The sequence below is a fragment of the Podarcis vaucheri genome, assembly GCF_965113315.1.
Source record: "Podarcis vaucheri genome assembly, chromosome: 17".
NCBI classification, from domain to species: Eukaryota; Metazoa; Chordata; class Lepidosauria; order Squamata; family Lacertidae; genus Podarcis; species Podarcis vaucheri.
This window is the reverse complement of record NC_138755.1, coordinates 30,425,325-30,439,555: the sequence shown is the minus strand read 5'-3', so window position 1 is coordinate 30,439,555 and position 14,231 is coordinate 30,425,325. Positions and strand designations below refer to the sequence as shown.

At 47.5% G+C, this 14,231-nt stretch overlaps 1 protein-coding gene across 2 annotated transcripts in view; it reads left to right on the top strand.

Annotated features, from left to right (window-relative positions):
- Window positions 1-14,231, top strand: part of SLC44A1 (solute carrier family 44 member 1) — an 89,119-nt gene that overhangs the window by 62,056 nt on the left and 12,832 nt on the right. For both annotated transcript variants that reach the window (XM_082204804.1, XM_082204803.1), the window contains exons 10-14: window positions 527-692; window positions 9,169-9,325; window positions 10,682-10,765; window positions 11,493-11,630; window positions 13,971-14,207. In XM_082204804.1, coding sequence (XP_082060930.1) covers window positions 527-692; window positions 9,169-9,325; window positions 10,682-10,765; window positions 11,493-11,630; window positions 13,971-14,207 — 782 coding nt within the window. The remainder of the gene's footprint in view (window positions 1-526; window positions 693-9,168; window positions 9,326-10,681; window positions 10,766-11,492; window positions 11,631-13,970; window positions 14,208-14,231) is intronic.

Below are 14,231 nucleotides of genomic sequence, written 5' to 3'. Positions count from 1 at the left end.
TCGGGACGGTGCGTGACTAACGCACGCACCGCCCCCATGCAACGTCACAGCCAGTACAGCGCCCGCCACAGTGGGGAGTGTCGGGGCGCACAATGCACCTCCTCCCCTCGCTAGTATCCGCCCCGGAGCCACGGCAAAGGTGTAAAAGAGCCACATGCGGCTCCGGAGCCGCGGGTTGCAGACCCCTGCTATAGGATAATGTAGTGTTTGTACCCTGGCTGCTTTAAGTGTAATTTAGCAAATCTTAATAAGTTACTTGATTTGTCATAATGTGTTGTTTTTTAAAAAAATAAAATTGAGATATGTTTGCCACCTCTGGAGTTCTTTTTTTTTTTTTAAGACAGAAAGACAGTGTTTTTTTGTTTTTATTTTATTTTTGAAATACCTGTAGAATATACCTCTGCCTCATAAAGCGAGGAGTTGCTCCATGAGCATAATTCTTTTGTTCCGATATTAAACATGTTGCATTGCTGTGGAATGGCTATTTTGAATGCCTTTCTCCCTTGTTCTTTATTTCTGCTTCTAGGTAGCCCTGTCAAAAACGACCAGGGCTTTGTAGAGTTCCAAGTTGCAGGCCCACTGAGGTACATGTGGTGGTATCACGTCGTGGGGTTAGTTTGGATCAGTGAATTCATCCTTGCCTGTCAACAGATGACTGTAGCAGGAGCCGTTGTGACATATTATTTTACAAGGTGAGAGATTCCGGGGCAGTTTAATCACGAGAGTCTGGTTCTCTAAAACCTCAGAAGTAAACAGGGCATGGGCAGATGGTGTAATGAGAATATGAAACTCGAAGGCAAAGCCTCCAGTAATGTGCTTGTTTGGTTTTGATCTGTTATAAATACAGTCTATTCGATTATTCACCTAGGACATAGTTTCTGTGTAAACAGCACCTTGGTCAATATTGGCTCTGATACGTCTGCAGTGGCTGTTTAGCATATGACTAGTGTGTGACTATATCAGAGGCGATCAAAGTTCAATATTGTTGGGTGTGGTACTTTGTTTGCTGAGGCCTGTAGGCTAAATATGAAAAAATGCTAAGTACAAAATATATATATTGTATGTTAGATGAGCAACAGAGAGCACTCTCCCCCCCCCCTGCAGTTATGCTGTTCTGATCTGTATGACCTATGCCATGGGTAGGCAAACTAAGGCCCGGGGGCCGGATCCGGCCCAATTGTCTTCTCAGTGCGGCCCGTGGATGGTCCGGGAATCAGCATGTTTTTACATGAGTAGAATGTGTGCTTTTATTTAAAATGCATCTCTGGGTTATTTGTGCGGCATAGGAATTCGTTCATTTTTTTCTTCTTCAAAATATTGTCCCTCCGTCCCCCAAAAGGTCTGAGGGACAGTGGACCGGCCCCCTGCTGAAAAGGTTTGCTGACCCGTGATCCCTGTCAAAACAAGTCTCAAATGAGAGAGGGTGCATTTTGTTAAGAATCACCATTCTTCAGATTATTTCATTTAAGTTAGACAGAAGACTGTTCCCTTCAAGGTTTAAGGGAGTAGTTTCCTGTCTAACGTGAATGAAATTCAGTATTGGAAGGGGGGGATTTATTAAATGTGATATTATTTATATTATAAATATAACTCTAAATCAAAAGTTACATTTATTAAAGCACCCAAAGATGATGATGATTATAAATCACTTTGCTTGTAAAACTCAAAGGAAAGAACTATACCAATGTAATATTTCCATTTACAGCAGCTTAAAATGCTGAAAGCACACTGTCAGGGAACTGACATCGGAGGAAAGGGAAGTGGTAGGGCTCCCAGAGACTGGGAGAGAGTCAACAGCCAAAGCAGGGACCAGCAGGGGGAGCGCGGGGTCTCTGGAGGAGGATCTCAGTAATGCTGAGAGAGACGCAGCAGCCCAGGCAGGAAGCAGAAGGGGAGAGAAAGGGGTGAGAGACACTTCGAGCGAAAATAGCGGGGAGGTGTCAGAAGCAACTGCAGGGAGACCTATGCTTCGCCGGAAGCTGTCACGTCGTGAGTCCAGGAGACGCGTTTCCGTTAAGGAACTTCTTTGCTGGAAGCGCTTCCGCAGACAGCCACTGTCGGACTCTACAAGTGACTAGAGCAGACATGTCTGAGGAGCTCTGTCACACACAGAGGTTTGTGGGGTCGCACAAACTCTGAAGGGGCACTATTTTAAGCACAAGCAGCTAATCATCCCCTGACAGCAGTCCGACAGTCTCTGTACGCTGCCTGTGCAGGAGAAGGCATCATGAGCGACCCAGCAGGAGCCGGAGCCGCAGGGGGTGGAGCTGGTCCAAGCTTGGAAGACAGATACCGAGCATTGGAGGTCCAACTTGCGCTGCAGACGGCGAGGCTCGAGGAGAGGAGGGCTCAAGATGCAGACAAGAAGGGGAGAACCACTCAGTTCCCCAGAAAGGTACCAGGATTAGTGCAGAAGTTTGGGGGGGACCCCAAGGATTACCATGCCTTTAGGACTGAAATGCAATATGCCCTGAATGTGCAGTTTGATGAGTTCCCTGATGAGGAATCCCGAGTTGCTTTCGTAATTGGGCATCTTGAGAAGGGGGCGCGAGATTGGGTTCGACCCCTGATGGCAACGCACAACGATATCCTGAAGGACACTATGAAATTCTTTCGTGCAATGGATATCATGTTCTCCAGCGATATTGAGGAGGGGGTAGTGCGCAGACAGCTAATGGCTTGCAAGCAGGGAAGCAGATCTGTCCGTGAGTACTGGACTGAATTTACCATGCTGATTCACAGATTGGGGTGGGATTTATCGGCAGCACCCATTCAGATGCTATTTGAAGAAGGTCTTTCTTCAGCTGTGAAAGACGAGCTGGCCAGGAGCCCCAGGGCGGTGTCTATGGATCAGCTGACCAAATCTGCGCTGACCATTGGAGCGCGCCAGGAGGCAAGAGCCTTGGAGAGGCGGGAAGGGAGAGGGGAACGTTGGAAGGAGTTACGCATTCCAGACATTCCTGAGCCAGCTTTCCCGCCGGCAGAGCCGATGGAAATCGGAACAGCCCGCGCGCGCGCAGTTTCAAAGCCCAGTGAGGGGGCGAAGAAGGAGGGAAAGGGACCCCGGAAATGCTATCTCTGCCAACAGCCAGGCCACTTTGCCAGAGTCTGCCCCCAGAGGAAGGAATGGCAAGGGATGGTGGGAACTGTTGAGGGGGAAGAGCAGGGAGAAACGGAGCAGGTAAAAGCCAACGCCTGGTTGCCAGCAGGGCACTGCAGCCAGGCCAAAGAGCAGTGAAAGTGCCCCTTCCCCAAGTGCCAGTGCCAGAAGCTCCTCGACCTGCTCTAGTGATTGAAGTGTCGCTAGAGTTGCAAAATGGACACCCCCTAAAAATAAAGGCGCTGTTGGACTCAGGCAGCTCCTGCAATTTCATGAGCAAGGAGTTTGCTGCTGAACACCAGATACAGACTATCCCCTTAAGCAACCCCCTGCAGGTGACCACGATCGATGGCAGAGAACTGTTGGGAGGAGGCGTCAGCTTGCAGACCATCCCAATGATAATGAGGGTGGCAAGGCACACAGAACTGATAGCGTTTAATGTGGCCACCTTGGGAGGCGCTCCCATTATTTTGGGAATGAGCTGGCTAGCCCTACATGATCCGCTGGTGGGCTGGCATCAAAGAGTGGTTTCCTTCGGTTCCGCACATTGCTTAGAACACTGCAGGGGGGAAAAGGGGTCAGCAGGGGCCCAAGCCACCCTAGCAGGGACGGAAGTGATGGAGAAGGGGAAGGTGCCATCACAGTATGCTGATCTCAGCGACGTGTTCAGCGAGAAGGAAGCTGACCAACTACCCCCGCATAGGCCCTTTGATTGCCAGATCAATTTACTCCCTGGAGCACAGCTTCCTGTAGGCAGGTTGTATGCCATGTCAGACAGGGAGATGCAGGAGTTGCGAGCGTTCATTGACAAGAACCTGAAGAGAGGCTTCATCAGAGAGTCCAAGGCAGCGGGGGGTAGCCCAGTGTTTTTTGTGGATAAAAAGAACACGGACAAGCCGAGACTGGTATGTGACTTTCGGGCCCTAAATGCAGTGACAGAGCCGGTGGCTTTTCCTATGCCCAGGATTGATGATATTTTGACCAGGGTGCGAAAAGGAAAGATTTTTACAAAGCTGGACCTAAGGGGGGCGTACAACCTGATACGTATAAGGAAAGGGGATGAATGGAAGACCACCATGTTCACCCCTTTGGGGGCATTTGAATATCTCGTTATGCCTTTTGGATTACAAGCAGGCTCCGCGTGTTTTCAAGCCTTTATGAACCATGTACTGGGGCCTTTGCTCTACAAGAATTGCGTGGCCTTCTTAGATGACGTGTTGGTGTATTCGGAGAATGAGGAGCAACATGTGAGAGACGTCAGAGAAGTGTTGAGCAGGCTGCAAGCCAACAGACTGTGGGTGAAACTGGAGAAGTGTCAGTTTCATACCAAGGAGGTGGAATTCCTGGGGTACCGCTTGTCAGACAAGGGGTTGGCCATGGACCCCGGCAAGGTTCAAGCGGTGCTGGAATGGAAAACCCCCAAGACTAAGAAGGATGTGCAGAGGTTCCTAGGGTTTGGAAACTTTTATCGTAAGTTCATCCGAAACTTCGCTCACCTGACGGCGCCCATCACGGACTGTCTCAGCAGCAAAAAGAAGTTTGTTTGGACGGGGGAGGCGGAGCGAGCGTTTGAGGAACTGAAAAAGGCCTTCGCCTCTGACGAACAACTTCTACATGTGGATTTACAAAAAAAGCTGAGGGTCGAAACAGACGCTTCTGACAGAGCCATAGGGGCGGTGCTTCTTCTGCAGCCGGGGAAGGAGGGGTCCGAGTGGCGACCGTGTGCCTTCTTTTCGCGAAAGCTGAACAAATCTGAGAGAAACTACACGGTGTACGACCGGGAACTTCTTGCGATTTATGAGGCCTTCCGGAGATGGAGGCACCTACTAATTGGTGCACAACAGAAGGTGCAAGTGCGCACGGACCATAAGAATGTAGAGTATTGGAGAACTGCGCGAGTGCTCAACCAACGGCAGTTGAGATGGGCCCAGGAGTTCTCCAAATTTAACTTTGAGATTTGTTACGTACCAGGCCAGGAGAACGTTAGGGCGGACGCTCTCTCACGCAAACCTGAATATTTGGAGGGAGAGGGTGCACCCGAAGAGACCCATGTCATTCCCGAGGATCGCTGGGTGTGTGGGGCGGCATTGGTGGGGCTAAGGGAACTGATAGAGGGAACGGTGCAGGATGAATATGCCCAGGACAAACTCAGGGGTCTCAGGAGGGAGGGAGACAAACCCGGGGGTTTTGAGGAGAGAAACGGGGCGTTGTACTACAAGGGAGCGTTATACGTACCTGAAGGAGAATTGAGGGAAAAGGTACTCAAGCAACTGCACGATAGCCCCACAGCAGGGCATTTTGGGCAACACAAAACCATGTGGCTGGTTACCAGGGAATTCTGGTGGCCCAAGGTCAGGGAAGATGTGCGGGAGTATGTGAGAGGGTGTGACCGATGTCAACGAGCCAAGGGGGAGAGGCGGGCACCGGCAGGTTTATTAGAACCACTACCCACGCCGGAAAGACCATGGGAGGCAGTGGCAATAGATTTTATGACTGATCTGCCCAGGTCCAAAGGGAAGACAGCCATTATGGTTGTGGTAGACCTGTGAACCAAGATGGCCCACTTTATAGCCTGCTCACATGCGGTCACAGCAGAAGAAACCGCTAAATTGTTTGTGGAAAATGTGTTTAGATTGCATGGTGCCCCCTTGAGGGTGGTTTCGGACCGAGGGAAACAATTTACTTCCAGGTTCTGGAGGAAGCTCATGAGCTTATTGCATGTAGAGGTGAATTTTTCCACTGCCCGCCATCCAGAAACCAACGGGCAGGCGGAAAGAGCTAATGGTGTCCTCCAGCAATATTTGAGGTGTTATGTGAATGACAGAGAGAATGATTGGGTGGAGAAGCTGGCGTTGGCAGAATTTGCCTATAACAATGCGGAGAACGTGTCCACGGGAATGAGCCCTTTTTTGGCCAATCACGGGTGTCATCCCCGAGCCTTCCCAGGGGGGGAGGGGGAGAACTGGAGCGTTCCAGCCGCAGAACAGTTCGTTGAAGAAATGGAAGCGATCCATCGCCAGCTCCAACTTAATTTAAACAGGGCGAAGGAGGAATATAAGAGGCAGGCAGACAAAACCAGAAGGGAAGGAGAAAGCATTAGGGTGGGGGACCAGGTGTGGTTGTCCACCCAAGGGTTACCATTTAAAGGAGGTTGTAAGAAGTTAAGACCCAAAAGGCTGGGCCCATTTGAAGTCACGCAACAGGTCAACCCAGTGGCTTTCAGACTCCGGTTACCTAACCACATGAAGTTGCACCCAGTGTTCCACAGATCATTGCTGTCACCGTATATAGGGGACAGAGAGGGGAGGGTCAATAGGGGACCAGCTATGGAGGAAAAAGAACACAGCTACCATGTAGCGGAGATTCTCGATTCCAGGTGGAGGGGAGAGCAAGTAGAGTATTTGGTAATGTGGGAAGGGGAGCCGGAGTCGGAAAACACCTGGGTCAGGGCAGAGGATGTAGATGACGAGGTTTTGATTGAAACTTTTCATCAGAGATTCCCTCGGAAACCCCAGCCAGTGGCGAGGTTCCGGAGGGAATACTTCGCCACCACCGACGAAGAAGAAGAGTTGGAGGGGTTCGCTGATTCCGAGGTGGAGGAGGATTCAGCGAGTCGGAACGAAGACCGATGGAGGGAAATGTTCGAGACGTCGGAAGATGAAGAGGATTCTTTTAGGGGTTTCAGCTCCTCACCGCCCAGAGGAGAGAGTAGGGGCGGGGGAGAGGGGGGCCCTGGAGGGGAGGTGGATGTCAGGGAACTGACATCGGAGGAAAGGGAAGTGGTAGGGCTCCCAGAGACTGGGAGAGAGTCAACAGCCAAAGCAGGGACCAGCAGGGGGAGCGCGGGGTCTCTGGAGGAGGATCTCAGTAATGCTGAGAGAGACGCAGCAGCCCAGGCAGGAAGCAGAAGGGGAGAGAAAGGGGTGAGAGACACTTCGAGCGAAAATAGCGGGGAGGTGTCAGAAGCAACTGCAGGGAGACCTATGCTTCGCCGGAAGCTGTCACGTCGTGAGTCCAGGAGACGCGTTTCCGTTAAGGAACTTCTTTGCTGGAAGCGCTTCCGCAGACAGCCACTGTCGGACTCTACAAGTGACTAGAGCAGACATGTCTGAGGAGCTCTGTCACACACAGAGGTTTGTGGGGTCGCACAAACTCTGAAGGGGCACTATTTTAAGCACAAGCAGCTAATCATCCCCTGACACACACTAAAACCAATAAACCACCGCTTGCAGATTGAAAGTATTCCCCTAAATGAGGGTATTGACTCTCCTTCCAGTCTCTTCGTGAATTTAGACATCTTCAGGTGTCACCAGAGAGGGCTTTTTTGTTTTTATGAGAACAGTATGTGTCCACTGGCGTCTTCCACAGTCTCTGGCTGTCTTTCTGACAGTCTCTCTCATGTTATGCTCCTCATGCAAGTGGACCACTCCCAAGTGAATAAAATGGATGAAAGTTACATCCTGGGCTCCTGAGGAAACAGGTTACTCATGGTGACTTGGCATGGTTTAATTTCTGTCATATACCTTAAGCCAGGGGTCAGCAAGCTTTTTCAGCAGGGGGGCAGTCCTCTGTCCCTCAGACCTTGTGGGGAGCTGGACTTTTGGGGGGGGGAATGAACGAATTCCTATGCCCCACAAATAACCCAGAGATGCATTTGAAACAAAAGCACATATTCTGCTAATGTAAAAACACCAGGCAGACCCCACAAATGACCCAGAGATGCATTTTAAATAAATGGGCACATTCTACTCATGTAAAAGCATGCTGATTCCCAGACCATCCACAGGCCAGATTTAGAAGGCGATTGGGCCGGATCCAGCCCTGGGCCTTAGTTTGCCTACCCATGCCTTAAGCTTCTCTCTCTCTTGAAATCGGCCGTTGTTCATTTACAGGCCTGTTTGTAAATAACCCAAGTTTTGCATGTTCTTTGCTATTTCTGTCAGGGACTTTTTGTGTGTGTTCATCAAGAATACTTGCGTAACTCTTAAAGCTATGTTTTTAAGAAATGAATTGCAGTCCTGTCTGAAAGGAGGAGCAAAGAGGCAGAGCAGAGGATAAAGACCGCATGAGATGTTTTAAGCACAGGTGAAAACTAGTGTCCGGTTTGTAGGATTTTTACCCAAGCGTACTAGTGGTTTAATTTGAAGTGGATAGGTTTGTCTTTCATCTAAACCAGTGTTTCCCAAACTTGGGTCGCCAGCTGTTTTTAGACTACACCTCCCAGCATCCCTAGCTAGCAGGACCAGTGGGCAGGGATGATGGGAGTTGTGGTCCAACAACAACTGGAGACCCAAGTTTGGGAAAAACTGATCTAAACTGTTGGTTTATTTTAGCCCCATAATATGTATAACCTGACACTCTGATTGTTTTGGTCTAGATAGCTAAACACACATATCGGTTCTTTGAATCAATTTCACTCCTTCAGTAAGATCATGACACACCTGGATCTCCTTTAACAGCCAGATGGAAAATCTCAGCTTAATAAATGATGTGCTTCTGTTGTGGATAATCTAAATCACAGTTTCCTGCTACATCTGAATGGGGAAACTGTGGTTTGATCTCAGTTTACTAACCAGGCTCTAAAATCCTGGTTTCAGATCCTGGTTAGCTTGGTTTGTGTCTTTTGATACTTTTACGAAATTGGTGCCATCATTTTGTCTGCCATAGTATATGGAGACGATCGGATCAGTTCTGTGTGAAATCAAAATCTTATTTTCTGCTAATGAAGCAGAACTTCATAGCCATCTCAAAGCCAGCAAGGGGCTGCCATAATGCGATATGTAAAAAATTAATTTGAACTAGAAAACACATGATATCAGTTAACGCTGTAATAGACAAGACGCGTTACTAGATAGTTCTGCCTTCTTAATCAAGAATCCCTTTAGTCTCTTTGTTTTTTGGGCTTTATGGACAGAGGTCTTAATGATTGCTGAGACTCACTACAGAACTACCATTGTAGGGTCCTTCACATCTAAGGTTGGCCTCTGAGTAACACTGTTGCTACCTGTTTTTGTCTGCTGATGCTATCCGTTGTCACTGTTTTTGTATTTTTTAATTTCTCTCTACAGAGAAAAACGGAATCTGCCATTCACACCTATTCTGGCGTCTGTCAATCGCTTGATCTGTTACCACCTAGGAACTGTGGCTAAAGGGTCTTTCATTATTACCTTAGTGAAGATTCCACGGATGATACTCATGTATATTCATACCCAAGTCAAAGGAAAAGTAAGGGGAACACTTTGCTGTAGAAGTGTGGGCCATTGGTGGAACTGACAGATGAAAAATGTAAATAGATATCTTTAGAATGTCATTTGGACAATTTAATAGTCAAGATCAGTGTTTCCCAAACTTAGGTCTCCAGCTGTTTTTGGACTCCCAGCATCCCTAGCTAGCAGGAGCAGTGATCAGGGATGATGGGAATTGCAGTCCAAAAACGGCTGGAGACCCGAGTTTGGGAAACATTGGTCCAGATGTTGGCGGAAACTCTTGTGCTACCTTTTTAGACTTCTGTAATGATTTAAAGCTCAGCCTGTTCAAAAAGCGGTTGTCGAAAATAAAGGCTGTGTCACAGTATGATGTGGCTGGCCATTTCAGATACAAAGGAGGGATCTCAATGTTCTTATCAACACGACAGAATTTTCAGGTTGTGGATAAAGAAATGAAGCCAGACTTTTGAGAGCTTTTGGCAAGCTTTCTTCATGACTTTATACAGGAAAGTGGATGGTGAGATTCTTGGCCACTACAAGAGTCTAGATAATGAGGAGGGTGGGCCTCAAAGCTTGTCCCGTATGATCTGTGGGTTGATTCAGGCATGACCACCAACCACTTTTTCCACTGCACAGTTCTTCCTCTGGAGTGATGGTGTCTCAGCATGAACCAGGCTAGACACAGAGAGGGCCATTTCCACAATTGCAGGAATAACTTTTGTCATCACAACTGTGGAAATAGCGGTTAACGTCTCCGTGTACTACCTGGATTACACTTAAGTTTCTTTGCCTGATTCCATCTTCCACATGATTTCTCTCCCTCATGGCGGGAGAAAGAAGGTTTTTTTGAATGTTTGACTTGGTCTTATGTGACCACCAATTACAGGAGCAATTATAGAGGAAGCATACAGTGGTGCCTCGCAAGACGAAAAGAATCCGTTCTGTGATTCTCTTCGTCTAGTGGTTTTTTCGTCTTGCGAAGCAAGCCCATTGACGGATTAGAGGATTAGCGCTATTAGCGACTTTTAGCGGCTTATCTGCTGATTGGATCAGCTGATAAGCGGCTTAGCGGCTTAGAAAAAGGGGGGAAAGGGAAAAAAACAGCAGGAACTCGCAAGACATTGTCGTCTTGCGAAGCAAGCCCATAGGAAATTCGTTTTGCGAAGCACCTCCAAAACGGAAAACTCTTTCGTCTAGTGAGTTTTCCGTCTTGCGAGGCATTCGTCTTGCGGGGCACCACTGTATGTGTAAATTGAGACTTGTATATGAAACTACTTACCATTTAGATACCAACCCACGCCCTGACACTTAATGCAATTAAAGGTTTTCTCTGATTATTATTTCCGTTTTGTTGTTGCTGTTCTCCCCATCTTAGGAAAATGCCTGCGCTAGATGTATGTTGAAAGCCTGCATTTGCTGCCTTTGGTGTTTAGAAAAGTGCCTGACTTACCTAAATCAGGTAAGAATTTATATTTCCCTGCCATTCCTTTTCAAAGGCTGGAAAGTCTAACTTCAACCTTCTAGCAATCGGCTCTAAACTGAAAGATGCTGAATGGTATGCTAACGTTTGAATGCAGTTACGGACTTCAAGAATCTCTGCTGAAATTAAAGTGCGTTGTAGTCTCTCAGAGGTTCCTTGGCTGTAAAGAAGAGCAAGTCTAATGTTTTGGAGGAGAAACCATCATGAAACTGTTGCCTATGAGCTAAAGCACATTTTGTGCAATGGTTAAACATGGGTCTATTACAGTGTGTACGCCTTGCAATAAGAGTGAAAATCTTAAAACACCGGGCATTTTAGAAAGTGAGCATTTGCGGATTGTCCTCATTTGCAGGACACCCACAATGAATTGCAGTGGACAAACTATATCATACACAAGTTTCCTTTGATAGAAACATGGAGGTGGGTGGGTGTTTAATGGACAATTTAATGGTGAACCTGGCATGTTGCATCCTGTTCTATGTGCAGGAAGGGCCAGATAATAACCCCCCCTCCCCAGATTATCTAGATTATCTTTTTGGTCTGTTCATCAGATCTTGCACAGACCTTCACTGTTTGCTATGATGGTGACTAAGTGAAGGGTTGTATCCGTCAAAAACTCACGTTAATGTCTATGAAGGTCTTAGATGTCGGGGAGTTTGAATGGAAGAAAACCTAACCAAAGGGCATTCTGCCTCTCTTTCCCCAGAATGCATATACAGCCACAGCTATCAACAGCACCAACTTCTGCACCTCAGCAAAGGATGCCTTTGTGATACTAGTGGAGAACGCTCTGCGAGTGGCTGCCATAAACACAGTGGGAGACTTCATGCTCTTTCTAGGAAAGGTAGGGCTGTGCGAAAAATGGAAGTTCTCCTCAAACCGTCTCTTTCTCTTGCACACTGCTGGGCAGTGTGTACTCTGTGCCCAGAGGGTAACACTGGTACTTGCTTGTAAGCAGAGTTCTCCTTTTCCTCTTGCCTACCAGAGTAATAGTCAAGGTGGTTAACAACAAACAACAGTGAAACAAATCATCACCAATCAAACAATTAAAATCCAGAAAGAGAAACACCATGCAGTTGCTCAGTCGAGCCCAAAGTGGGGGGGAAGAAATTCTGATAATTCTGACGGGGGGTGGGCAGTTAATTGCAGACTGAGATTCTTAGGAAGCTGAATTCTTCACCTGAGACCACATCCTGTACTTTTGCAGAATCATGGCATTCGCTCAACCCAGCTACTGTTCTTACGATTTCACTTTCCTCTTGGAAGAAAAACCAAAGGATGAGCCAATCTGACCATTTCAGTGGATGTAGCTAGGAGGAACTAGCCAGGATGAATGACTATAGGAATGCAGGCATTATCCATGTTGAGGAGCAAAAAGGAGCTTTTATTTTTCTAAATATTTGAAAGCTTATGATTTGGCCCTTGACTCCAAGACGTCTCTTTCTGAAGTCCCAGATGGTTCAGTTTTGATCTTAACTTTTGCTGCTAGGTAACCCACGAACAAACCGTTTTTGTTTTTTTTCTTCCTGTTTCAAAGCACGTTTTCTTTGACTGCAGTGCTCTTTGCACCAGTCTTCAAAGACAAATATGTCTACCGCCACCTCATGGCATCAGGGTCCTGCTTATGAATTCCTTCCCTCCTGCTCTCTGTGCATTAATTCATACTGCAACCAACCCAACTTCCAAGCGGAGACTTTGTAATCCCCCAAATAAACAAATCAATAAGTCGCGGTAGGAGTGAGCGCATAATTAGATATAATGGCCTTAGGGAGACTGGAGTGCACAGTGAGGTTTGCTTAGAATGGATTTGACATGTACCATGAAGGTCTCCCTCGAGGCAGGGAGAACACGTTTTTCAGATGGCTGAAAATAAAAGAATGATGGGAAATGCTGACATTAGCTCTGCAGAACACTCTCCGTTAATGTCAGTGAAACACTGCCACCCATACCAGGCGAGCTCTGCTTTTCAACTTAAGCAAAGATACAGGTTGAAGTAAGATGCAACGATCCATTTGTGCACGAAGTTATCATTAAAAAAACAAGATTTGTGCCGGGAAATGCACTGAAAATAAATTTTTATGAAACGAACATGTATTTCTTGGGGAAATGCTTCTGAAAGAAACTTTGAAATGCTTTCCATTACTTTTCAAAAATGTGTACTAATGATTCTTAGGGAGAAGGAGCACTTTCCTTCTACAAGTGAGAAAAGAGATTGGAGGAATCTAATGATTCAGAGAGCAGCGTAGTCGTCATCTTGAGATACTTGCCACACATGCATACCCATTTTTTTACCCAAATGATCACAGTATGCTTTCTTGATGCTGTTCTCTAGAACAGGTATGAGTTAAGAGACAACTTCAGCTACCCCTCGGTGTGTGTATTTGTGAAATGTTTTGAAATTACCGTATTTTTCACTCCATAAGATGCACGTTTTTCCTCCTAAAAAGTAAGGGGAAATGTGTGTCCGCCTTATGGAGCGAATGCAGGGGGGAGGCAGGCATGAAAAGCCCCTAAGAGCCGCACACAAGCTCCGAGCAGCTCTTGCGGGCTTTTCTCCAGGAGGGAGAAGGGACTGAAGCGGCCAGTCAGTCCCTTCTCCCTCCTCATAGAAAAGCCCGCAGGAGCCGTGCACCCTTTAAGGAGCGCGCGGCTCTTGTGGGCTTTTGCGGGAGGTGGGGGAATTTCCATAGCCGCATGCAGCCTCTCCCAGCCGAAGGGGCTGCGCACGGCTAAAGAAGCCAAGACAGTCGGGGGAGGCTGTACGCGGCTATGGCAGAAGCCAAGACAGCCAGCGGGATAGATCCCGCTGGCTGTCTTGGCTTCTTTGCTCTTTGGGGCTGGGGGAACCCGGGCTTCCCCGAGAAGCTCTGGGAGAAGCGGATAGGCTTTTTTTCCTTGATTTTCCCCCTCTAAAAACTAGGTGTGCCTTGTGGTCCAGTGAACCTTATGGAGCGAAAAATATGGTAAATAATGAATCTCCATGTGTGTTTCATACGTATTTTATGACGTGTGTGTGCAGTATCTCACCACCCATTCTAGAAAGGCAAAGGACCACAATTGCCACTGCAGAGGGGTTTCTGTATCTCCCTCTCTTCTCCAGATGTGGTTTAAGTGGAGGCTTGGCAACACCGAGAAGCTTGTGATATTCCTCATCAACTGTGTTTGCTCTCTGTCTGCTCTTCAGGTTCTAATAGTGTGCTGCACGGGCCTGGCAGGGATCATGCTGCTGAACTACCAACGGGACTACACGGTGTGGGTGCTGCCGCTCGTCATTGTCTGCCTGTTTGCATTCTTAGTCGCTCACTGCTTCCTATCCATTTATGAAATGGTCGTGGACGTCCTCTTCTTATGTTTTGCCATTGACACCAAGTATAATGATGGCAGCCCTGGGAAGGAGTTCTACATGGATAAAGTTCTTATGGTAAGTTCTTTAGAATGTGGTGCG